The sequence below is a fragment of the Mobula birostris genome, chromosome 3 (genome assembly GCF_030028105.1).
Source record: "Mobula birostris isolate sMobBir1 chromosome 3, sMobBir1.hap1, whole genome shotgun sequence".
NCBI lineage: Eukaryota > Metazoa > Chordata > Chondrichthyes > Myliobatiformes > Myliobatidae > Mobula > Mobula birostris.
In genome coordinates this window covers 171,895,400-171,920,971 of record NC_092372.1, presented here as the reverse complement: position 1 = coordinate 171,920,971, position 25,572 = coordinate 171,895,400, and the positions used below count along the sequence as shown (strand labels likewise).

Here is a 25,572-nt window from a genome sequence, read left to right as displayed (position 1 = left end):
CGTTTTACAACCGGTGTCTGAAGCATTTACCCTTGACAACCACAAGGGCAGAAGACAATGATTGGTTAATGACCCTGGAGTTCATGGGAGCATTGTCTGGGCACCCAGCATGTCAAGTTGCTTCTGAGGACGTGTGTAGCAGTCTTGAGCCGGTAGCAAAGTTAAACGAGACCCAGCTGTGGTACGGCCTGGGGGAAGTAGCTGAGGGTGAGACCCTCTTAGTAGACGCTCCAAACTACCATGAGGGAGGGGAGTTGACCGCTGAAGACACCTCAGTGAGAGAGAGGTTGCAGCAACTGGACCCTGGCGCCGTGGAAAATATAGGAAGCGTGTGTGCGGATTATGCAACATGGTTTAATGTGCTGGATCTGAGGAGTGGATGTTGCCAGATCCCGAGGAGTGAAGCTGATGAGCAGAAGATGGCCGTTATTAGTTCTCTAGGGTTCTTCCGATCCGAAAAGATGCTGAAGGGCACATCCGGAGCCCCTGCAACCTTCCTGCGGGGCATGAGGAAGACCATGGGGGAATTTAAGGTGTGTGGAGTTTTGGTGTATGTGGATGACCGCCTAGAGCTTGGATTCGCCTGGGGGGACTATGAGGCGAGGCAAGTGGCTGAGCCCAGGCAACAGAAGCGAAGTGTCAACTGTGGAGGAGTTTTTGGCCGGAAGAGTTTGGTGCCATGTGAGAAAAATGACCCGACATACCAGTTAAACTTCCTGGTGTTGGAACAGATGGTGGTGGACCTGGGGATGGAAACCCAGGTCGTCAGTCAGAATGAAACACAGGAGAGAGGGGATTTGCACCGCTGAATTGAACGCTCAGAAATCCAGGCTGGAGATGGAGTGCCGCTCTTGCGGGACGACCATTGCAGACTTGGAGTTCATGCTTGTCAAAGTGGAGAAGGAGAAACAGAATTCCGAGCTGACACTGCAGTCATGTATTGGTGAATTAGTCCAGCGAGACGAAACAATGACCCACCTCAGAAGGGATCAGCAGAAACTCAAGACGTCGATCCAGAAAAGATTGGAAGACTTACAAGTTGGGGAAGATCAAGGAAGTTTTCTGACTAAGGCCAACAGAAAACCGAGAGCCCAGGGAGGGGAGTTTGACTACACTCCTGAGGAGGTGAAGTAATGGATCTCAGAAAAGGGAGGCGGACGCTTGAAAGGAACCTGAAGATGACTATCGACAGTTTAAATGAAGTGGAGAAACTGAAAGTTGACCTGGAAGAAGTCATCGGGAGGAAAAAGCTGGAGGCTGAACGTCCTTTAACTGCTGACTTTCAGGTCAGGGTGGAAGAAGCTGGTGGAGTAACTGCGTCCCAGATTGAGATGGCCAAGAAGCGGGAGTCAGCACTGCTGAGGCTGTGGCGAGAGTTGAAGGAGTCCCCGAAGAAGCTGACGTCTTGACTGCAGGAGGCTGAAGGAGTAGACCCGGCTAAACGTTTCAGTTTGGAGAAACTTAAACAGCAGCTACCGATCGAGGGAATGAGGAAGGATATGGATTCGAAGGATAATGTGCTGGACATGTGCTACATGCTGCCTTTCGCTAACTTCCTCGTGATTGAGGAAGAGACCTTTGGCCCTTCTCCAACTGAGTCAGGTGTAGTGGGGAGGGCTAGCTGTGGGCAGTCTGGGTTACAGCAGGACCAGGAAGGAAAAAAAGCGGGGCCCCGGACACGGGACAGGGTACTCCAAGTTGTAGTGGTGGCACGAGTGAGAGAGGAGTTGGCAAGCAGACCCAAGGTATCCCTAGTAGTGTCCGAGCCTTTAGGGTTTAGGTGAGGGGGTACGGAGGTCTTTGAGGATTAGGAAGCTCCCAGATAGGTTGGCCTATGTAGCGCCCGTGGACATGCGGAAGGTCCACTGTTAGGGGAGCAATGCCACTGCGTATTTGGATGGGTTTCTGTGTCTGTAGGACTGGTTGGCGAGTTATTTAGAAGTCATGAGGACATGACTTTATTTGGTAGGGGGAGAGTGTAAGGGGTTTCTTTTTTTTAATGTCACTGCGTAGTCTAATTAAAATGGCTTCTTTGTTATGTTATAATTGAAAGGGCTTCTTTGTTATGTTAACTGCTGAAAAAGTCCTCCCGCTAGCAGTTTGTTTGGATCATGTTACTGATAAGAATATGTTACGAACCAATTGGAATAGGTGTTATGCTTTCTGTGTGTCTGTAAGATATTGTGATGTGCGGGTTTTTGGGGAGAAGGCGGGAGAGAGAGACAGAGGATGGACCGGGTGCTGTGAGTCCACTAACGGGGTGGGACCCCGAGCAGGAGTCCGAGATCCAGGGTGTTTGGCCAGGAAAGGAGACGGAGACGGACTCGTGTGGAGCGTCTGGTCGACCACTGTTGTTGGTCCCAGGCGGCAGGTTGAGGTGGTCCGAGGGGTGACGCAGGGTGAAGAAGGAGGGTTCTGTTTGTGCACGAAGAGCTTGAACTTTGATAAATGTGGTGTTGCCTTTTATTTTCCTTTTATATTTTATTCTTTATTAATTATATAGTTCCAGTAATATCTATAAACTGTAAATCATTTAATCGTATCTGGTGTATTGTCTGTTATTTGTGCGGGGTGGGGTACCTCACACAGCATCCACACAAACTAACTACCCAGTTTGGCGGGGCCGAGGGCTGTTTCCCTAGACGACAGAGAGCTGAGCAACCCTGAGGCTGGCCAGGGGGGGCCACAGACTTCCTTGCAGTAAGCAACTACTCCAAATCATTCAATAGAGTCCTCCAAACATGGATCTCATATCCGAACCATGCATCCACATTTCCTAATGCTCACAGCAATCACCCACCCTCCCAACTGACCACCCCAGCCATGATTACTAACCCCTCACCTAACATCACCTATACCCATGCCAACGTCAATCTTACCTTCTAAGTGCAAAATCCATCTCTCTGATCACCAATCCCATAGCTAGACTATCAATTGAACCCCATTATCTATTATCCCTTCCTGCAATCACCATTCACAACTCCACTCATAATCCCTCTGCCTGATGATGAAGGCAGATAACTACCATCCCTAGCTGTAAGAACTCGGCCTGAATACCCTGTCAATATGTTCCGACTTTACACCATACCTTACACCCCTGTTGCCAGAGCCAGCTGCGTCTCGGGCCCGGAAGGATATGATTCCCTCTTCCTGCTTGAAAAAAGCTTAAGTGTGCAAGATCTGTTCTACTTTGCACAGTGCACTTGTGTGTATACTCTATGAATTTCCCAAAATATTCATTAGTCTACTGCAAAGTATCTGACATACCTATCATGATACCGAACAATTTCTCAGTGCCTCAATTAGCAAAAAAACCTTTACCCAACAGTTTGCTGATTACAAAATCTTCCAACAAAAAACACTGCAGTTTAAGCAACATGATGTATTTATTAGGACCTTTAGTGTAGCAGTACATCCCAAATCACTTCATAATGGTATCATGAATTTTGACAGTTTCATAAAATGATATTGGATCAAAAACTCAATCAAAGATCAGTTTGTAAGGAGAACTTTAAAGTGGAAAAGAAAGACAGAGAGGCAAATAGTTTTATGGAGAGTTCCTAGATTTTGGCAGCTGACCGTAGGACTTCTGTCAGTGAGGTAATTAACCTTATGGATAATAAACAAGCCTGAATTGTGATTAAAATTACAGACATTAATTGAGTGAAAAAAATGTACAGTAGACAGGTTTCAATACAATAAAGTAAAAGGTAACTTAATTTTGGACCCAAACAAGATAGTGAAAGGCCAGGAACTACAAGGACGAAAAGAGCTTTTGTGCACAGATCACAAAAATTGAATAGGCCAGTAGGCCAGTACAATGAAACTACCGGAATGTTAGTCTTCGTACCTAGTGAAATGACGTAAAAATGGATAGCTTTGCCACAGCCAAACAAAGAAATGTCAATTCAATAGATAGTTTCAAATTTATGATCGATCGATATTTTGCAGTAAAGGATAGTAATGCAGGTAAATGGAGTTTCACCATACTCTCATTGAAAGGTGAAGGGACTAAATGACCCATTCTTGTCCTTCTGTTACTAAATTGTGTCCACCTAGATGGTGAAATTAAATGGAGGAAAAATGCACCAAGATGAAATAATTGCTTTCTGCCTAAAACTTTATACTGAGCTTTCCTTAATATCATTACAGATATACATGCAAATTAGTTTCTCAGTTATTCAATTGAGAATTAATTTAATGCAGAGTAGATTATGCACCCTTAGCCTAAAACAATCCCTCATTTTGTAGCTGATTCCTAATACCCAACCCCACCCCCCCCCCGTGTGTTCCTGATGAAGGAATGAAGATTTCTTTATAAATTTTCCTGAAATTTCTCTTGCATTTTCTAATGTATTGCTAATTCCGTAGAGGCCTATAATTGTAGCCGTGAACAATGAATACATTTTGTGTTGTCAGAAATATAAAAGATAATTGTAAGATTCACTTATTAATATTTTTCTGCCAAAGCTTTAGTGATGTTCTTTAAAAATGTTTAATATTCATTGCTCAAACCTGAGGATTAAAAAATCCTGTCATCCAGAATTGGTTTGGTCGTCCATCAAAAATCCAGGTGTGAAATTGTTGATTTCTTTCGAGCAGCTCTGTAAACCAGAATCCAAGAGTAGCTGACTCCCAGGAAATCTTAAACCAGAGTTTTGGAATCCGGGCATCATACATGTTGTCAAGAGCATCTCTAAGATCCTCAGACATTATGATTGTTCCTAAATTAAAAATTAAAAAGGCACCTTTAGGAAACACAGTGATGACTGTTTTGTCTTCTCAGTGTCGAGCAATCTTTAAGTAACAATTCTGTAATTTCCTACAGCTAGTTTCTCCAAAAACTGTTACTGCTACATTTTACTGTTCCCCATAAATCCTTCCCAGCTACAAACTGACACAATTACATTACAAGCACTAGCCTTGTTGTTATGAGTCTTAATTTTCTCACCCTAAGTAACTGATGTGCATGTGAATTTTGTTTTTAGCATCATATTCTGCATTATTTCCTTCTGTACCACCTTAAAATGCATCCGTATGCAATGATCTGCCTGGATTGCATGCAAACTGAAACTTCTTGCTGTATCTCAGTACAGATTCAATAATGAATCAATTATAAATTAAACTCACTTACAGAAATAGCTATATTTCGTACCCTGAAGAGCCCAGATCCATACAAATTAAATTCATATTTCATTTAATCTAATTTGGGCTATTTGATATTCAAATAATATTGTTTTTCAGGTAATAGGTCTTTAGAGATTACAAAATACATGAAACAAATAGATCTGCTTAGCTTGCTTTTAATTAGTTCTTAGCTATATTTGCCTTTATTGTCCAATACTAATTTCTGTTAACAAGTACAGTACACTTAGAAACTGCAATCTTTTCTAAGTAGCAGATATAGGAACAAATGATGTGTTAAGTATTTGATAATTTCCTATAATTTAATTAATTTATTTTGTTATGCCGATAGCAAGAAGGTATTTCAATGGTGTCTCACTTGCTTTTGATTATATTTTTGTATATAATTATTCTACGACAAAGGTGAAGAAATATGAAACCCAGAGAACACTATGGATTTTAATACATATTATAGATAAACTATTTCTAAAGAATGAACTCATATTATTTTATGGTGGTGTTCTGAATTATACATCTTTAAGAACAGTATTAAGGTATGTACTTTAAGTATTTTCACATTGATTTGGACAAAATATTTTAATCTGATCCTTTTGAACTTTATAATTCAACTTAAAAAATAATTGACTTTTCTAAACTTAACTCCAGGTTCATAAATGATACACAATATGAAACAGGAGCATATTATTTTTTTCTCATTTATATTGGGGTCTAAAACTCACTTATAATTAAGTCACACAAGAATTATTGCTTGAGGTATAATTTCACTGTCTTGTCATTCTCTATGTAGAATTCCAATGAGGAACATTAGCCATCATCTTTTGTAATCTTAATGTAAAATTCAACAGGAATTGCAAGAAAGTTTGCTGAATTCAACCCATTAGAGTCTTGTAGAGTAGATTACTTGCTTATTATAGAACCTACCAGACATTCATTCTGATGAAAATTGGAAAGTTTCAATAATCAATATATGATCTACTTTACTACTCCCAGACAAGGAAAACAAAACTAAAATTCTCGTGTTGATGCAGAATGGGTTGTGAGGTTATTCCACATTCATTATGAAATTGTTCCCCTTGAGTCTAATTAATAATTGCACAAGTTGAAAGGGAAGAGTGTCTGCTAAAATCCCAATCAGTAATGTGAGTACAAATTGCCTTAATTTTCAAAATTGATTTTATCATTTAAATTTCTGCTGAAACTTAACTACATAAAGACAGAAGTAGAATAGTTAATGAACTAGGCCATTTGGGTGTTTGAAAATATAACTTTCATTGAACACAAAAACACATCTTGATGTGTTTAAGAGTAACCTGGTGCATTGGTAGTAATGTAGCTGAAAATGTGGTTATCATAAATAAGCAAAAGATTAATGATCAGAGTATCTTGCTCATCACCAGTGAATAATCTGATATAATAATTTATTGACATAAAGTAGTCAAGCTCTAAGTAAAATATTTTAGAGATCTTTAAAGAAACATCTTACTACATCCACCCGTATTCTCCTTAAAATCACTAACATAGGTAAGATAGAACTCAGAAAATGGGTGTATTACAAAAAAACTTACCTGTTGGTTGATTTGTTCTGGGGAAAGACAGTTTCACACCATGACGTTTTTTTTACAAAAAAAAAATAGTACAAGACTTCTAAAATTGTACTGAAATCGATCTAACTGACCTTGGGCAATTTGTAGTGAGGAAAGAAAGACAGTGTAAATCTAGCTGAAACTCTAGATCACACTATTTATTGCTGAGGCAGGAAAGACCTTTGACTTGATTTGGATATGTTATCTCAAAAGCCATGGAAATAAAGATTGGTTTGCCAAAGTTTCATTCTATCTAATTAACCCATTTGAAATCTATCCAGGTTTCATTCATTGTTACTCTTCTATTCACATGACCTGCTGAAATTATTATTTCAGAAACAATGTAAGGTGACAGTTTGGCCCATTAATTTCATGTCTGTTCTATAACAAGAACAATGCATCAATTCTTATATCCATAACCTATTGGATTGCATTTCTTTTCCTTTTAAGATTTTATACAGTTCTCTCTTAACATCCATTATTCCCCCCTTGGAGTGCATTCTAGATCCTAACCACTCATTGCTTTAGGAGGATTTTTCTTGTGCTCTTCATTCAATTGTCTGGATTGCATATATGAATGTTTGTGACTCAGTCTAGACAATTCATTGATCAGATGTAGTTTCAACTTCCTTTGTTCCAAAGAGAATAATTCGGTTTACCCAGTGATTCCAGTGAAAATAGTACCCCATTCTTGAAATCTTACTGCAAATTTCTTCACTGCTTCAAAGGCCATCTTGTCTTTCCCTAAGTGAGTTACAATCAGCTGAATACGATGGTCTGTCAGTGAAAGTTTGAAGTAAACTTATTATCAAAGTATGCATACTATATACAATCTTGAGATTCATTTTCTTGCAGGAACCCATAGGTTTAAAGAAATACAACAGAATTCATAGAACATAGAAAGTTACAGCACATTTTAGGCCCTTCAGCCCACAATGTTGTGCCAACCATGAAACCTACTCTAGAGACTGCCTAGTATTTCCCTAGTGCATAGCCCTCTATTTTTCTAAGCTCCATGTACATATCTAAGAGGCTCTTAAAAGACCCTATTTTATCCGCATTGCATGCACCCACCACTCTCTGTGTGAAAAATTTACCCCTGATATCCCCTCGGTACCTATTTCCAAGCACCTGAAAACTATGCCCCCTCGTGTTAGCCATTTCAGTCCCGGGAAAAAGCATCTGGCTATCCACATGATCAATGTCCCTTAACACCTCAATCAGGTCACCTCCCATCCTTTTGTCACTCCAAGGAGAAAAGGCCAAGTACACTCAACCTATTCTCATAAGGCAAGGGTCCCCAACCTTTTTTGCACCGCGGACCGGTTTAAAATTGACAATATTCTTGCAGACCGGCTGACCGGGGTGGGGGAGGGTGTTCAAGTAGGGTTAAACTCACCTCAACATGTCTTTTACAGTTAGGGTTGCCAACTTTCTCACTCCCAAATAAGGGACAAAAGTAGCAGTCAAATCCCGGGACACTTCTGTTTACCCCGAGAAAGACTACCATGACCATGAAGCCTTGCGCGAGCACCTGTGTGCGCATGCGTGACGTGTGCATATGTGACATGCGCATGCCCATACGTGCCAATTTTTTTGCACAAATCTTCCCGACTATACCGTACATACATTATTTCTACTTTTATAGGCTGTATATTTATCACATCATGCCTGCTTTTACTATATGTTAGTGTTATTTTAGGTTTTATTTGTTATTTGGTATGATTTGGTAGGTTATTTTTTGGATCTGGGAACACTCAAAAAATTTTCCCATATAAATTAATGGTAATTGCTTCTTTGCTTTACGCCATTTCAGCACGAAAGGTTTCATAGGAACTCCCTACCTTGGAGGGGGAAATACGGGACAAGGGCGGTCCTGTATGGGACAAGTGTCCCAGCAAATACGGGACAGTTGGCAACCCTATGTTCAAGTTCAACAGTGCGTGACAGGGAATGAGGAAAGGTGCAGCTGACTCATATCGTTTCCTCGTGGCCCGGTAGCACATGCTTGGCGGCCTGGTACCGGTCTGCGGCCTGGTGGTTGGGGACCGCTGTCATAAGGTACGCCCTCCAAACCAGGCAACATCCTTGTAAATCTCCTCTGAACTTTCTCTATAGTATCCACATCCTTTCTGTAATGAACCCCATAACCAGCAACCCCCTAAATAATAAACACAGAGTCTACAGGCTGTGGCGTCAATGCTGAAGTGAGTGAAGCTATCCACACAGGTCCAGGAGCCTGATGGTTGTAGGGGAATAACTGTTCCTGAACTTGGTGAGGTGGGACCCAAGACTCCTGTATCTCCCGCCCGATGGTAGTTGTGAGAAGAAAGGGAGGTGGGTCAAATGCAGGCAAATGAATTGGGCTCAGATAGGGGATCTTGGCTGGATCAGAGTACTGGGACTGAACACGGGTATGTTTTTCACTCTTCGGCCTTGACGCTGTAATCTGGCTTGAAGTCCACCCCAGCATTCTCTCTTCTGGTGATGGACGTACCTGCATTCCTGACAGTCTAGTTCACCGAATCTTTCAGAAGATCATAAAGTTGCCAGTGACAGTTCAAAATTTTGTTTCTTAAAGGTGCAGCTGAACTATGCCCAGAAATTAGAACTATATGCTTCTGTGTTTTTTTTTTGTGTGTCCTGCCTGCTCTGAAGCATTTGTGCCTGTTTTCTTCTAATGCTAGCCCTAACTACTCAAAAGGAAATAGAGCTAGGTACCTATTAGCCACCTGATTAGAGTGCTGTTCCTCCACCATATTTCATACATATCATGACATCTATTGTCAACAGAAATTGGTTTAAAATGTCACAAACTACAGCTTGGTTTAACTCTCAACATAAGAAGCAGATCATGTTGAAGGTAATGAATCACGTGAGATTTAAACTGTGTGCATGAGGGCGATGTATTTATATTTTATAACTCTCACTAGTCAATTTAATGTATTAAAATTTAATTGTGCACAGCCTTGAGCAAGGTCAAAGGATTGATACAGGGCTATCATCAGCTCATCAATGCCTTGCTCTGAAGCTCAAATGCTGAGACTGCCTGCAGGGAACAGGGACACCGGCAATCTGGGATAGGACTGCATTGTGTATCTGGAAGTCTCTATCAGGGGAGCTATGCACAATTAGCCATGCCTGCACAATTAACCTTGTCCTTTCCACCACCACCAATTTCCTTACTCACTTCTCATGAGTTACCTGGTGACTGGTACAACAGTGATTACTTAATTGTGTGAGCTAGATTTTAATATTTCTTAAATGGTAGTGACCATGATAATCATTGCAATGTTGTCTGGATAGATTGAAGTTCTTGTGCTTTTAAAGTAATGCTTTTTTTTTTGTCTTAATATCCGAACATCCATCGATTGTTACTTGAAGGTTATGCTGTGAGATTGACGCCTACATTAACTGCTGGGATTTATAAACCTAAATCGGATGAACACCTTCTGTGGATATGATCTCTAACACTAAGAAAGCCACAGGCTGAATTTGATGAAAATAAATCCCAGAATTCACACTATTACCAGAAATGTCCAGATCCTGAAAAAGGTTTTACAAATGAACCGACCTAGCACAAATTAAAATTCTTGCAGAAAGTATAGGACTGACTTCTGTCTGATCCTATCTGTTTATTGACTACAGCTCCCAACCTATATACTATAATGTTAAGCAACGTCCTCCCCAAATTCTGAGAACTGGGACTCAACACCTTCCTTTGCAATTGGATCTTTGACTTCCTGACCAACACTCCACAGTCAGTAAGGCTAGGCAGCAGCACCATTGGCATGATTACCCTCAACACTGGTGCTCCATAGGACTGGGTCCTCAGCCCTCTATTCTACTCCCTATAAACTCACGACTGCATGGCCAGATTCTAAACTAACTTCATCTACAAGTATTCAGATAATACCACTGTAGTGGGTTGCATCTCAAATAATGATGAGTTAGAGCAAAGGACGGTGATAGAGAGCCCAGTGACATGGTATCACAACAACAACCTTTCCCTCAACATCAACAAAACAAGAGAACTGATCACTGATTTCAGGAGGAGAGGTGATGCACTTGCTGCTGTTTATATCAACAGTACAGAGACTGAGAGGGTTGAGAGCTTCCTGTTTCTAGGAGTGAACAACACCAGTAGCCTGTCCTGGCCCAACAAGAAAGTTCATCAATGCCTCCACTTCCTTCGGAGACTAGAGCAATTTGGCATGTCCCTTTGAAACTCACCAATTTTTATCGATGCATTCTATTCAGATCTATCACTACTAGGAATGGCAACCGCTCTGCCCATGGTGTCAAGAAACTGCAGAGTTGTGGACACAGCTCAGCACATCACAGAGGTCAGCCTCTTGCCTATGGACAAGAGAAGCCAGCATAATCAAAGACCTCACCCACCTGGGCATTTTCTCCTCTCCCCCCTTCGGGCAGTAGAAAGCTCGAAGACTGCTACTATCCTGCTGTTATAAGACCATTGGAAGGTTCCCTTCTATAATAAGATGGACCCGTGACCTCAAAACTTACCTTGTAATGACCTTGCAGTTTATTGTTTACCTGCACTGCACTTCCTCTGTAACTGTAACACTATTTGCATTCTGATATTAGTTTACCTTGTACTATTGTAATGAAATGGTCTGTATGAATGATATGCAAGACAAATTTTTCACTGCACCTCAGTACATGTAATAATACTAATATATTTTAGCATTTATCCTTCAATTATCTGTGTAAATATCCTAGGCAACATGCATAACTGCTGCACTCTCAAATATTCAGTATAACTGTCAGCATCTGTCCATATGACTAGCTTAAGTTGTATGAGGAGAGAACGATATGTATCGTACCTTTACTAAAATCAGCACATATCTTACAGGTGCAATTCAAGATTTAAAGTGGGCCACAGAGCCATAGGTTATACAGCATGGAAACAGAACGTTTAGCCCAATGCTCCCATGCCAACCTAGTTGTGCTCCTGATCTCATCCTATTTGCCTTCATTGGCCCACATCCCCCTAAGTCTTTCTTAACTATATACCCACGTAATGTCTTTTAAACATTGTAATTGTACCTGCCACTTCCTCCAGCAGCTCATTCCACTCGCCTACCATCTTCTGCAAGAAAATAGGCAAGCAGACACAAAAACAGGCAATCATTAATTCTATCTTTTGCTGCTGATATTGAACAAGTCATCAATCTGCTTACATCTGATTTGTATTGTTAATTCAATGTCTTTAATTAAAGGTGTATGACTAAAAAAACTCACCTGTTAGTAGAATGTTTTTAAAAAAACATACATAGAATGAGAAAGATTTGTGTGTGTATATATACATATATATATATATATATATATATATATATAGCAGAATAAATTGTATGGGATCCTCTGTGCATGTATTGCATTGAAGCAAGAAGGTGCGGCAGTGATGGGAATTGGCAGTCAATGTCTAATTGCTATTGCTAAAACAAGATTATAGTGTGGGTACTTGATGTGGTGAGGGCATTGAGTGCAGGATGAGGCCTTAAATGCAGAGTCTCTCTCTCTACAAACCTTTGTCAAGGTGGGTAGGATGAGGTGTGGAAAGAACCAGTGGGGCGCAATGACCTCCAGTGGTACAGAATTACATCAGATAGAAGGGCATGGTATCCACTTCCATTGTCTAGCCACCACTCCGGGAATATTTGCCCTGAAGCAGTTCCATTACTTGAAGTTGCAGTTCTAATTGATGGGAAAAGCTGCTTTAAAATTTGCATATTGTGCAAATGTGTTGCTTACTTATTTCCTAGAGAGCAAGAATTATTAAGCCCATGAACATCCTGATGTTATTGTAATCATCAAATTATAATTCATATGAATTCAAGTTTTAAGTATAACTAACCAAATGCCAAGTGTCATAGACAGAAAACATTCTCTTCTTAATATTAGTCATAGGAAAAGTACAGCACAGAAACAGGCCCTTCAACCCATCTAGTCCATGCCAAACCATTTAAGCTGCATACTACCATCGACTTGCATTCTCGTGAATTCTTCTAAAGAATGTAACATTAAAATAATCACTAAAAGGGTTTCCGGCTTGTTCTGAAACTCAAACGCATAATGCAAAGTGACAGTAATACATTTCTGCAAGGTCTGATGCAGAAAGAAAATTAAATGTACTCTTAATATCAGTGTGCTAGTAGGGGAACTTTAACTCCCAGGCAGAAAGATGACAGGATACCAAAGCTATTTTAATAACTGGATCTCATTAATATTCCATTGGTTGTCTGCCTGCATGAAAATGGCTTTTAGGAGCAATTCAGATTGAGCTTTTCAGCAGTCGCCAGATAACAATTAAGTACAGTGCACAGGTTTGTTTTGAGGCAGAAATAAGGAGGAGGGTAAAGGATCCCTTTATTTTAAAGAAAGCTTCGGTTTAGAAAATGAATTATAATTATGATAGAATGTTACATTTCTTCTTGTTTGGGAGCTCCAAACACAGTGTTAATTTATATTATGTGTTTTTTTAGAAAACAAAACCATGGAATCAACTCTGTTAACAAAGGTTTTCCCATTGTCAGCAATCCTGAGTAGTAAGCTATCATCTCATTAGACCCTGTAGGCACCAAAAGAGTTGAATAGGTTCAGGTATATGTCTTATCTTCACCATAATAGCCATATTTATAATGGTCATCTTATTTAGATAATCCAACTGCAAGTCAGTTAGATCTTCTACAATAAGCACTGAAGTAACACCAAAATCAGACCCACAGATGGAATTGCAGCTGAGCCTACGTGAAAGATAATGCACCTTCTTCACGTTGGGCAGTCAGTTGAGATTGAGAATATCCTGCCCTTGTTCTGGTTTTGTGCATTCTGTGATGGCTAGTTAGGCCATTCTGAGAAACACAGATATTTACTTTGAAGGAGCAGGAGGTGCACAAGTGGGTAGTTATGAGATGATGAACTCCTTCCTCTGCTTAAACCAGTCTTGGTGTAAGTAGGGACAACCTTGAGTCCATGGATTAAATGTTATTTATAATTATTTTGATTATTTTACTTTGTTTTTATGCTTTATTTGCACATTGCACATTCAGACGGTGACTTAAAGATTTTTACTCCTCGTGTATGTGAAGTATGTAAGAAATCAAGTCAATTCAATTAATTTACGATAACTTAATACATGAACTAATCTTATTATTTTATATGATATCTAAATACGTTTTGATTTTTTAAAAATCTACTCTTTTAAAATGACACAATCTCAGACATTTGAAAATATTGCAAGATGCCTTGATATTAATTAGAAAGAAGCCATACAGACTTGGGGGTATGACTCCAGGTCCTGCTGTCACTCTTCACTCCTCCATGGTGTGCAAGAACTGCAGGGTGGTGGTCTCCAGAATAGACCATTTAATGAATGCTGTGCAAGGTAAAGGGTGCCTATGATTAGTGTGGGAGATGGATCAAATTGGGCATAATTCAATCCTTTAAATTGCAGAGAAGGAAAGAAAATTGTCAAGCTCCTACACAAAAAGGGAACTAGCCATGAAGATATAATTAACCAGAGAAAATGTTAAGGCAGTGATAGAATGAAGTTATTTGTGGTAATGAGGATGTGAAATTCACAGAAGCTGCTAACTTTCAATGGACATATTTAGAAAGGTAAAAACTGCATTCTCAATGGTAAGGATCCACAAGTTAGAATATATTTTTTAAAAATTATAAAAAATTAGTGCTAGTAAGCTCTGTTTCACTGAGTAAGATATTGAATTTAATTTGGTCTTTTCCTCATTTGTTTTAAATACTAATCATCAAAACCTACTGTGGTGAACATCTTAAATTAATTTAATACATTTTTAGTCCAACTGACAGAACTTCTTAGTGAAACTAGATAGTAATTAATTCTCACATCTGCATCTCCAGAAATCCAATGTAGAGTCATGGCATACATTACAAAGCCTACGGCTTTGGAAAGGCAGAGGAGGTGCAATATGCTTTATGATTAACTTCTCATGGTACATAAATATGGGCTTTCTGTCCCAGTCCTGGTCAACGGACTTGGAAAATCTAGCAATCAAGTGTCGTCCAATTTATCTGCCATGGGAGTTTTTAGCCATCAAGTTGGCAGCAGCATATATTCCACCTCAGACCCATATCAAACAGGCTCTAGATCCGGGGTTCCCAGACCCTTTGCTTAACGACATTGGTCCATGGCATAAAAAAGTTTGGGAATGCCTACTCTGGATGAACTGAGAGACATTATCAACAGACATGAAACAGCATAGCCTGATGCCTTCCCCATCATTTTAGGTGATTTTAACCAGGCAAACTTGAAAAAAATCTCTAAATAATTATCACCAACATATCACTGGTGGAACCAGAGGAGCCAAAACACGGGACCACTGTTATACTACCATCCAGAGCACTTACCGTACCATACCATGCCAACACTTTGTAAAGTCTCATCCCCTGGCTGGATTTCTACTCCTTCCTTGAGTACAGGCAGAGACTGAAAACCGCAGTACCAGTAGAGAGGGCCAAGAAGGTATGGACAAGGGAGGCAAAGGAACACCTAAAAGGATTTTTTCGAGTGTGTGGACTGGACAGTATTCTGGGATTAAATCTGAGTCTGAATGAATATGCTACAGTTGTCACTAACTTCATTAAAATCTGTGTGGGTTGGTATGTGCCTATGAGAACATACCATACATGCTCAAATCAAAAGCTGTGGATGAACCAGGAGATTAATACTCTGCTGAGGCTAGGTCTGTGGCATTCAAGTCTGATGATCCAGAACTATACAGTAAGGGCATTAACGACTTATGAAGGGCTATCTCAAGAGTAAAAGAACAATTCTGATTGAGATTAGAGGCAAAATTGGATCTACATCAACTCTGGCAAGGTTTGCAGGCCATTACTTCCTATAAAGCAAAACCTAATGTCACGAATGGCAGTGGTGCTTCCTTCTCACTTAATTTAAATGCCTTTTATGCTCACTTTGAAAGGGAGAATAAAACTATAGCTATGAGGATCCCTGCAGCACCCAGTGACCCTATGATCTCTGTCTCAGAGGCCGATAGCAGAATGTCTTTCAAGAGAGTGAACCCTCACGAGGCAAAAGGCCCCAATCATGTACCTGGTAGGGGTGTTCAAAGATATTCTCAACCTCTCACTGCTACAGTCAGAAATTCGCAACTGCTTCAAAATGGCAACACTCATACCAGTGCGAGCTGCCTCAACAACTATTGTCCAGTAGCACTCATGTCTATGGTGATGAAAGGTTGGTTGTGGCTAAAATTAACTCCAGTCTCAGCAAGGACTTGAACCCACTGCAATTTGCTTATCGCCACAATAGGTCTACAGCAGATGCGATCTCACTGGCTCTTTAAGGGTTGAATCACCTGGACAATACTAATACTTACATCATTGATTACAGCTCAGTGTTTAACACAGTCATTCCTACAATTCTGATCAAAAAGCTCCAAAACCTGGGTCTCTGTACCTCTCTCGGCAATTGGACCCTTGACTTCTCCTGAACAAATGTGGATAACTTCATTCATCTCAACTCTGAATTTATTCCACAACCTACAGACACCCTGTCAAGGACTCTAAAACTCACGTTCTCAGTATTATTTATTTTATTTGTATAATTTGTCTTTTTGCATATTGTTTGTTTTTCAGTCTTTGTTTTATGTATAATTTTACATAAATTCTATCTATTGTATTTCTTTATTTTCCTGTAAATACCTGCAAGAAAATGAATCTCGAAATGGTATATGGTGATATAGAAATATAGAAACATAGAAAATAGGTGCAGGAGTAGGCCACTCGGCCCTTCGAGCCTGCACCGCCATTTATTATGATCATGGCTGATCATCCAACTCAGAACCCTGCCCCAGCCTTCCCTCCATACCCCCTGACCCCCATAGCCACAAGGGCCATATCTAACTCCCTCTTAAATATAGCCAATGAACTGGCCTCAACCGTTTCCTGTGGCAGAGAATTCTACAGATTCACCACTCTCTGTGTGAAGAAGTTTTTCCTAATCTCGGTCCTAAAAGGCTTCCCCTCTATCCTCAAACTGTGGCCCCTCATTCTGGACTTCCCCAACATCGGGAACAATCTTCCTGCATCTAGCCTGTCCAATCCCTTTAGGATCTTACGTTTCAATCAGATCCCCCCTCAATCTTCTAAATTCCAATGAGTACAAGCCCAGTTCATCCAGTCTTTCTTCATATGAAAGTCCTGCCATCCCAGGAATCAATCTGGTGAACCTTCTTTGTACTCCCTCTATGGCAAGGATGTCTTTCCTCAGATTAGGGGACCAAAACTGCACACAATACTCCAGGTGTGGTCTCACCAAGGCCTTGTACAACTGCAGTAGTACCTCCCTGCTCCTGTACTCGAATCCTCTCGCTATAAATGCCAGCACACCATTCGCCTTTTTCACCGCCTGCTGTACCTGCATGCCCACTTTCAATGACTGGTGTATAATGACACCCAGGTCTCGTTGCACCTCCCCTTTTCCTAATCGGCCACCATTCAGATAATAATCTGTTTTCCTATTTTTGCTACCAAAGTGGATAACTTCACATTTATCCACATTAAATTGCATCTGCCATGAATTTGCCCACTCTCCCAACCTATCCAAGTCACCCTGCATCCTCTTAGCATCCTCCTCACAGCTAACACTGCCACCCAGCTTCGTGTCATCCGCAAACTTGGAGATGCTGCATTTAATTCCCTCATCCAAGTCATTAATATATATTGTAAACAACTGGGGTCCCAGCACTGAGCCTTGCGGTACCCCACTAGTCACCGCCTGCCATTCTGAAAAGGTCCCGTTTATTCCCACTCTTTGCTTCCTGTCTGCTAACCAATTCTCCACCCACACCAATACCTTACCCCCAATACCGTGTGCTTTAAGTTTGCACACTAATCTCCTGTGTGGGACCTTGTCAAAAGCCTTTTGAAAATCCAAATATACCACATCCGCTGGTTCTCCCCTATCCACTCTACTAGTTACATCCTCAAAAAATTCTATGAGATTCGTCAGACATGATTTTCCTTTCACAAATCCATGCTGACTTTGTCCGATCATTTCACCGCTTTCCAAATGTGCTGTTATCACATCCTTGATAACTGACTCCAGCAGTTTCCCCACCACCGACATTAGGCTAACCGGTCTATAATTCCCCGGTTTCTCTCTCCCTCCTTTTTTAAAAAGTGGAGTTACATTAGCCACCCTCCAATCCTCAGGAACTAGTCCAGAATCTAACGAGCTTTGAAAAATTATCACTAATGCATCCACTATTTCTTGGGCTACTTCCTTAAGCACTCTAGGATGCAGACCATCTGGCCCTGGGGATTTATCTGCCTTCAATCCCTTCAATTTACCTAACACCACTTCCCTACTAACATGTATTTCGCTCAGTTCCTCCATCTCACTGGACCCTCTGGCCCCTACTATTTCTGGAAGATTATTTATGTCCTCCTTAGTGAAGACAGAACCAAAGTAATTATTCAATTGGTCTGCCATGTCCTTGCTCCCCATAATCAATTCACCTGTTTCTGTCTGCAGGGGACCTACATTTGTCTTTACCAGTCTTTTCCTTTTCACATATCTATAAAAGCTTTTACAGTCAGTTTTTATGTTTCCTGCCAGTTTTCTCTCATAATCTTTTTTCCCCTTCCTAATTAAGCCCTTTGTCCTCCTCTGCTGAACTCTGAATTTCTCCCAGTCCTCAGGTGAGCCACTTTCTCTGGCTAATTTGTATGCTTCTTCTTTGGAATTGATACTATCCCTAATTTCTCTTGTCAGCCACGGGTGCACTACCTTCCTTGATTTATTCTTTTGCCAAACTTTAATGCAATCTTTAAATGCTTGCCATTGCATATCCACCGTCAATCCTTTAAGTGTCATTTGCCAGTCTATCTTAGCTAATTCACGTCTCATACCTTCAAAGTTACCCCTCTTTAAGTTCAGAACCTTTGTTTCTGAATTAACTATGTCACTCTCCATCTTAATGAAGAATTCCACCATATTATGGTCACTCTTACCCAAGGGGCCTCTCACGACAAGATTGCTAATTAACCCTTCCTCATTGCTCAAAACCCAGTCCAGAATAGCCTGCTCTCTAGTTGGTTCCTCGACATGTCGATTCAAAAAACCATCCCGCATACATTCCAAGAAATCCTCTTCCTCAGCACCTTTACCAATTTGGTTCACCCAATCTACATGTAGATTGAAGTCACCCATTATAACTGCTGTTCCTTTATTGCACACATTTTTAATTTCCTGTTTAATACCATCTCCGACCTCACTACTACTGTTAGGTGGCCTGTACACAACTCCCACCAGCGTCTTCTGCCCCTTAGTGTTATGCAGCTCTACCCATATCGATTCCACATCTTCCCGGCTTATGTCCTTCCTTTCTATTGCGTTAATCTCTTCTCTAACCAGCAACGCCACCCCACCTCCCCTTCCTTCATGTCGATCCCTCCTGAATATTGAATATCCCTGAATGTTGAGCTCTTTGCACTTTGGTAATAAATTGACTTTACATTTGGTCCACAAAAGATCTATGGGATCCACACTTCAGTTTCCATAGATCTTTTCTGTAGACCTTTGTGGAAACTGTTTCAAGCTCATCATCTGATGAACAAAAGAATTGTATCCACACCATCTTCCATCCACTGCTTGGGCAATTTAGGGGAAAATTTTATTCTCAGGCAGCTGTCAGCTCTTCCTCACCATAAGCAATAAAACCACCCTGAACAACATATACCACGCCTGTCAATAGCTACAGCAAGTCACATAAATAGATAATAGTCCTGGAGAAAGGCTTTGAACAGGAATATCTAGGGCTACTCTGAGAGGTAAATTAGAATGCTTCAGAATGACCAGAAGATGCAAAAACTTGTATTTTCAAAATTGGAAGGATCAGAATTAGGTTTATTATCACCGGCATGTGTCGTGAAATTTGTTCCTCATCGGCTGTAATTTACAACAGGTACTTATGCAACAATGAGGACTTGCAGATTGTGGTGATGGCATTTGAACTTGGGACCTGATTTACTCAACTGGATCTAGCACCACAGTTCTGTTATATTCTAGTCCCTCAGTTGTCAGCAGTGCTACCTGGCTCATTCTGTGAGGTTAAGGGTTAATGTTTTCCTGGGTGCCCTCACCGAAATAAATTTTGTTTTATTCTGTCTTGCTTCACCAATTGTTCGATATACTTGCGAGAAATTATTTCCTCATACTCTTGTCCTTGATGTATAAAAGATACATATACAGTATCAGCTATATCATTCACAGTTTTAAGTCACAGCAAATGCACGAGCAGTTACTTTCTCATCATACTCACGGGTGTCAGCTTCTTTCCTTCTGGGAAAAGGATTCAAATTGTGCAATATGGTTGTGAAACACCAGTGATGATTCTAAAATCCCATGAGTCTGAGCAGGCCCCTCACCCATGACCTGAAATCGAATTTAATCTCTTTACCAAAATTACTACTTCCCTTCAAATGGAAGAAATAATATAGCTGCACGTGGAATCATTAATCAAACTCCTGGATAAAGCTGTAAATATTTTTGAACATTTACAGCTTTAATGCAGCTTATCACAAATGTGCAGCTATTTGACAACCTACAACCTTTGAAATGCGTACCTTCACCCACTCAAAGGAGTCAAGAAAGATTACTTTTCAACTCAAACATCATGGAAATGGGAATAAAACGGGAAGTCTAAGTAATTAACCTATTCTTTTATAGCTAAAATGGAATCCATTCACCTTTGGGCACATGGGAAATCAATTTCTGTATTTGAATTAAATTCTGTGGGGAAAGATGGCAAAGCTTTAAACATATAAAATGACAAACTGCACCATCAATCTAGTATTGTAACTACCTGAGATAAAAGGTTAAAATAAAATGGAAGCTTGATGTAGAGAATACTAATACCATCACACTGCTGAGTACATGAAAACTTTGCAAATTTCTTCCCATCGTGAACATCTGAGACTCACCTGGAGAACGCATGCTTCCAGGCTAGTTGTTAATAACACACCATTGACCGTAAGACGATAAGATATACGAGCAGAACTAGGCCATTTGGCCCATTGAGTTTGCTCCACCATTTCATCATGGCTGATGTATTTTCCTTCTCTACCCCAGTCTCCTGCCTTCTCTCTGTATCGCTTCATACCCTGAATAATCAAGAATCTATCAACGTCTGCCCAATGACTTGGCCTTCATAGCCACCTGTGGCAACCAATTCCACAGACTCACCAGTCTCAGGCTAAAGAAATTCTTCACCATCTCCATTCTAAATGGACGTCCCTCTCTGCCATCTGGTCTTGGACTCCTTCACCATAGGAAATGTTCTCTCCACATCCACTTTGTCAAGGCCTTTCAATATTCAATAGAGTGTTGGTAATAATTAAGTTCTAAGGTAATAATTAAGTTCTAACCTGAAATTTCAGATGCCTTCTTAGTAATTGCAACACAAACATAATTCTATAATAGGGATAGAAGTATAATAAGGGTGCCACTTAAGTAATCCAGAGGTTGGTATTAATTTCCCAGTGATATAAACTCAAGTTCTGCCATGCCAACAAATTTGAACTCAGTTAATTAGAGATCTGGAGCTAAAAGTTGCAAAACGATTACCCACAAAAAGATCTTCAAAACGCCTCATACCCTTTCTATATCAATCATAAAATCTTGAATCCCGCATGGAAGGTAGAAAAAGATGATTGTGTAAAATAGGGCTGGAGAGAGAGAAACCATGAAGGTCATTATATTTTCTGAACTGAGCCCATATTCTCAGAGTATGTCTAATAAGAGGATTAACAATTAGTCTAGGCAAATGACAGGGAAGTGCGCATCCAAGAAGTGCAGAAATGGAAAGATCCTTACTAGAATTCAACTCCATTGCCACCTATTTTGGGCAGTCAGACTGATTATGGAAGAAAGACCAAAAAATAAGACAACAAATATTGGCTGCACAATAATATAAATGAAAATTAGGCAAGGCCATACCACCTTCCTTTTTAGATTTTTGAAGGTGAGCTTTATTGAGTCTGGAGCATTTACCCTTCCATAAGTAGGATGAGATAATAAAATCTAACGCATCAAAAAAAGCTTTAGAAATAAAAATTGCTCAAGACTGAAATAGATACAAAAATTTAGGAGGGATATATATTTTAATAACATTCAACCTACAAAAGACATGGAGGAGCGTGACCACTGTGTCAGATTCTGTTTTGTAGAGTTTAGAAGATTGGTAAAATTTTCTCAAACTGTCTGTAAAGTTTAACCTATCTAGTACTCATTTCTTTAGATATCTTCAAATTAGACATTTCATTAACCCTTTAATATCCAACTTTGCTGAGAAGCCTGAGAAAAACTTTCTGGACCTGTTTCTTTGTATCAATCCATTGGGTAGAGGTTTAATATCTGTTGTTAGGGATAAATTAGTGATTTTGAGGCGTGCTCCCTTCGATAAAATTACAACTGCCTGGGAACATGATTTAAATATCTCCTTATCTGATGCGGTTTGGGATTCGATTCCTGAGTCAGTTAACCCAACCTCTTTATGTGCTCGCCACTGCCTTTTGTAGTTTAAGGTTGTACACAGGGCTCATATGTCTAAAATTAAATTATCGCAGTTTTACCCTGACATTAGGCCCGTTTGTGATAAGTGTAAAGGGGGTGAGGCTTCTCCTATCCACATGTACTGGGCCTGCCCTAGCCTAGAGAAATACTGGAGAGAAGTTTTTTCAACTCTATCCCATATTCTTAATTGTCATTTAGAACCTAACCCTCTGATTGCTCTTTTTGGCACCTTGGGTGAAGCAGACATGCACTTGAGTCCAACTAAATGTTGAACATTATCTTTTAACTCTCTCTTGGCTAGACAGTTAGTTCTTCTTAGGTGGAAAGATGCTGACCCACCCACTCACGCTCAATGGCTTAGTGATATTATGTCCTGTTTAGATCTTGAAAAGATTCATTATTTACTTCTTAATTCGGACATAAAGTTTCATAAGGTGTGGGGACCTTTTCTTGAATACTTTCATAACTCCTCTTTAGATTAAGTTTATCCTTATTTTTGTACTACAATCCCTTACTTCCAGCTTTTTTTCCCTGTAAGCTTTACGGTCTTTTGTTGTGAATTACATTATAGTTTTGGTAGACTGCATTATATTTTCGTTTTTATATATATATTTACAGCTCTGTGGGGTCGAATGCTCCGAATAATTTTTTCTTTTATACGCAGAAATCGTTGGCCTGGGTTTTTTTTTCAGTGGAAGATTGGGGAGGATACTAATTTTACGTGAGTTTATTTTGGGTGCTTTTTCTTTATTGTTATGAATTATATATCGGACATGTTTGTTTTCCACTGTATAAATCTCTATTTTGTTGATGGTTTTTTCTGTAGCTATATTATAGAAACGCATAAAAAACGATAAAAAAGATCTGGAGCTAAAAGGCTAATGTCTATAATGTTAAACATAAAAATATAAGATTACAGTAAAAAAACAAACAATTTGGTTCACTAAAATTCTTTAGGGAAGAAAATATATCACCCATAAGTAATCTGGCACAGATGTGACTTAAGACACACACAATGTAATTGGTTCTTAAATGTTCTCTGAAATAGCTTCATATGCCTCTCAGTTGTACCATCTCAGTACACAGAATGAAATCACATGGACCACTAAGCATCAAATGAGGAGTTCTGTAGGTTTTGGAGAAAGTGAAGACACCCTCAGCCAACATAATGCTGCAACATCCTCCTCAGAAATATCAACAGACTGGTCAGAACTACCAGTAGACTGGCCAGTCAACAGCTGGCACTTTCAGACTCACATAGTTATGTCTCTTTGCCAATGCCCTAGACTCCTCTATCACAGATCATGGGGACATTCTGTCCCATGAACAGGACCAGCCTGATAAATGTGGTAGCACAGCAGTTGGCATATTGGAAAACTAGACCACGGAGTCCTTAAGCTTGCATCCAGACCTCATATAGACTCCATGCATACGGTCAAGCACGTAAGCCTTCTGTTTTTAAACCAATAGTCCTCCCCTGGTTGATGAGTTTGATCTCCTCCATGTTGAACAGAAACAAGAAGAAGCAGTGCAGTATAGGCACAGAGTGTGCAAGTATGTCAGTATTCATTACCAAAGTAGATTGAGAACCACCAATGAACAAAATAGTTGACTTCTGAAAGGTAAAGCTGTCAGAGAGTGTAGCAGACAGTGAGACCCTGTGTCTGACCAACATGTTATTGCATTTGTTACATTGATAGCTAGGAGGGCCATTTTGTTGAAGTGGAAGGATACATCAGCTCCCACTTTGTCACAATGGTTCTGTCAAGTGATGCTATGTCTTAGTTTGGAGAAAATTAGAAGTCGAACCTTTGAACCTTTATTTGATTTTGAGAAAAGATGGGGCTCATTTGCTCGTTATTATCATTTGAGTTAATTGATATAATTTTTCCACAATCTAATTGTAAAAAATTTTTTAGTATATTTTCTTTTCTTTCTGGCAGTTTGATGTTTATTTTTAGAAGAATTTTGTATGACGCATGGCTCCAGGGTTGTACACCTAATGGGTTCTCTTTTTTTTCTCACTTTTCTGCTCAGTAGGTTTTTTTTGTTATCACAAAATTTTGTTTTCAATCTTTAAGATAATGTTTTTTTTGAGGCATTGTAAGTGTTGTTACTTTGATGTACTCATATTAATTTTCCTATATATACAATAAAAAGATTTGAAAAGAAAAAAAAGACAGTGAGGCCCAACAGAAGGGAAATATACATGTGACCTTTTCCTCATTAACCTACCTGCTGCAGGTGAATTAACTCATGACAGTTTTAGAAGGTATAACCACTACTCACTGAGACAAAATTCTGAGAAAATTCTCCATCATGTTGTGTGGAACTAGCATCATGGAAAATGGATCAAGAAGTTGAAAAGCGGGTATTCATGTGCGGAACAAACTGTAACCTAATGGCTCAGCGTATCCTTTGATATTGGGGACCAACTTCAATTCAAACAGAAACATCATTCACACCTGTTATCTGGGAATTTCCTTGTCAGCTATATGATAGACATTTAGGTACATTCGAGAATAACATATATAAGTAAATAAATATGTACTCATAAAAACCTATTATAGTGTACTCAGCCCCCTGCTGTACTCACTGTACACCCATGATTGTGTATCAAATTTCCATCGAACTCAATATACAAGTTTGCTGATGACACCACAATTGTAGGCCATATCCTGGGTAATGATGAGTTTGAATACAGAGAGGAAATTAAGAACCTGGTGGCATGGTGTGAAGACAATAACCTATCCCTCAAAGTCAGCAAGAGGAAGGAATTGGTTATTGACTTCAGAAGGAGTAGCGGACCGCACAACTCCATTTACATCGGTGGTGCGCAAGTAGAACAGGTCAAAAGCTTTAAGTTCCTCAGGATTCCTCGAGAGATTCTGGCAGTTTTGGCAGTTGGTCTGTGCAATCAAGTCAATTAAGATTTGAATAGATCAGCAGAAAGCCATTGATTAGACAATCAAGATTTGAATAGCTCAGACTCATCAGAAAGCAGCTGATTGGACAGTCGAAGTCAGGTGACCAAACATTTTGAAAAGCTAAAACAGATAAATAGAGGGATAGCGCAAGCAAAGCAGCCAGTGGAAAGCGGCCAGAGCGTGAGTGGGCCAGTGAAGGAGTGGAGATTTGAGGCTTTGACGAGAAGAGGCGGAGGGCAAGCTAGCTCGCAGTTAGTTTTTACAATGTCTCCTGAGACGGTGATGTGCTTCTCATGTGAGGTGTGGCAGTCTTGGG

At 40.0% G+C, this 25,572-nt stretch overlaps 1 protein-coding gene across 2 annotated transcripts in view; it reads right to left on the bottom strand.

The window, feature by feature from the left end:
- dnah5l (dynein, axonemal, heavy chain 5 like) overlaps positions 1–25,572 on the bottom strand; it is a 297,168-nt gene that overhangs the window by 15,271 nt on the left and 256,325 nt on the right. Inside the window, exon 74 of one of the 2 annotated variants that reach the window (XM_072253688.1) lies at positions 4,516–4,724. The exons of the other annotated variant lie outside the window; for it this stretch is intronic. Within the exon in view, the coding sequence (XP_072109789.1) occupies positions 4,516–4,724 (209 nt within the window). The remainder of the gene's footprint in view (positions 1–4,515; positions 4,725–25,572) is intronic. 2 annotated transcript variants of the gene reach the window in all.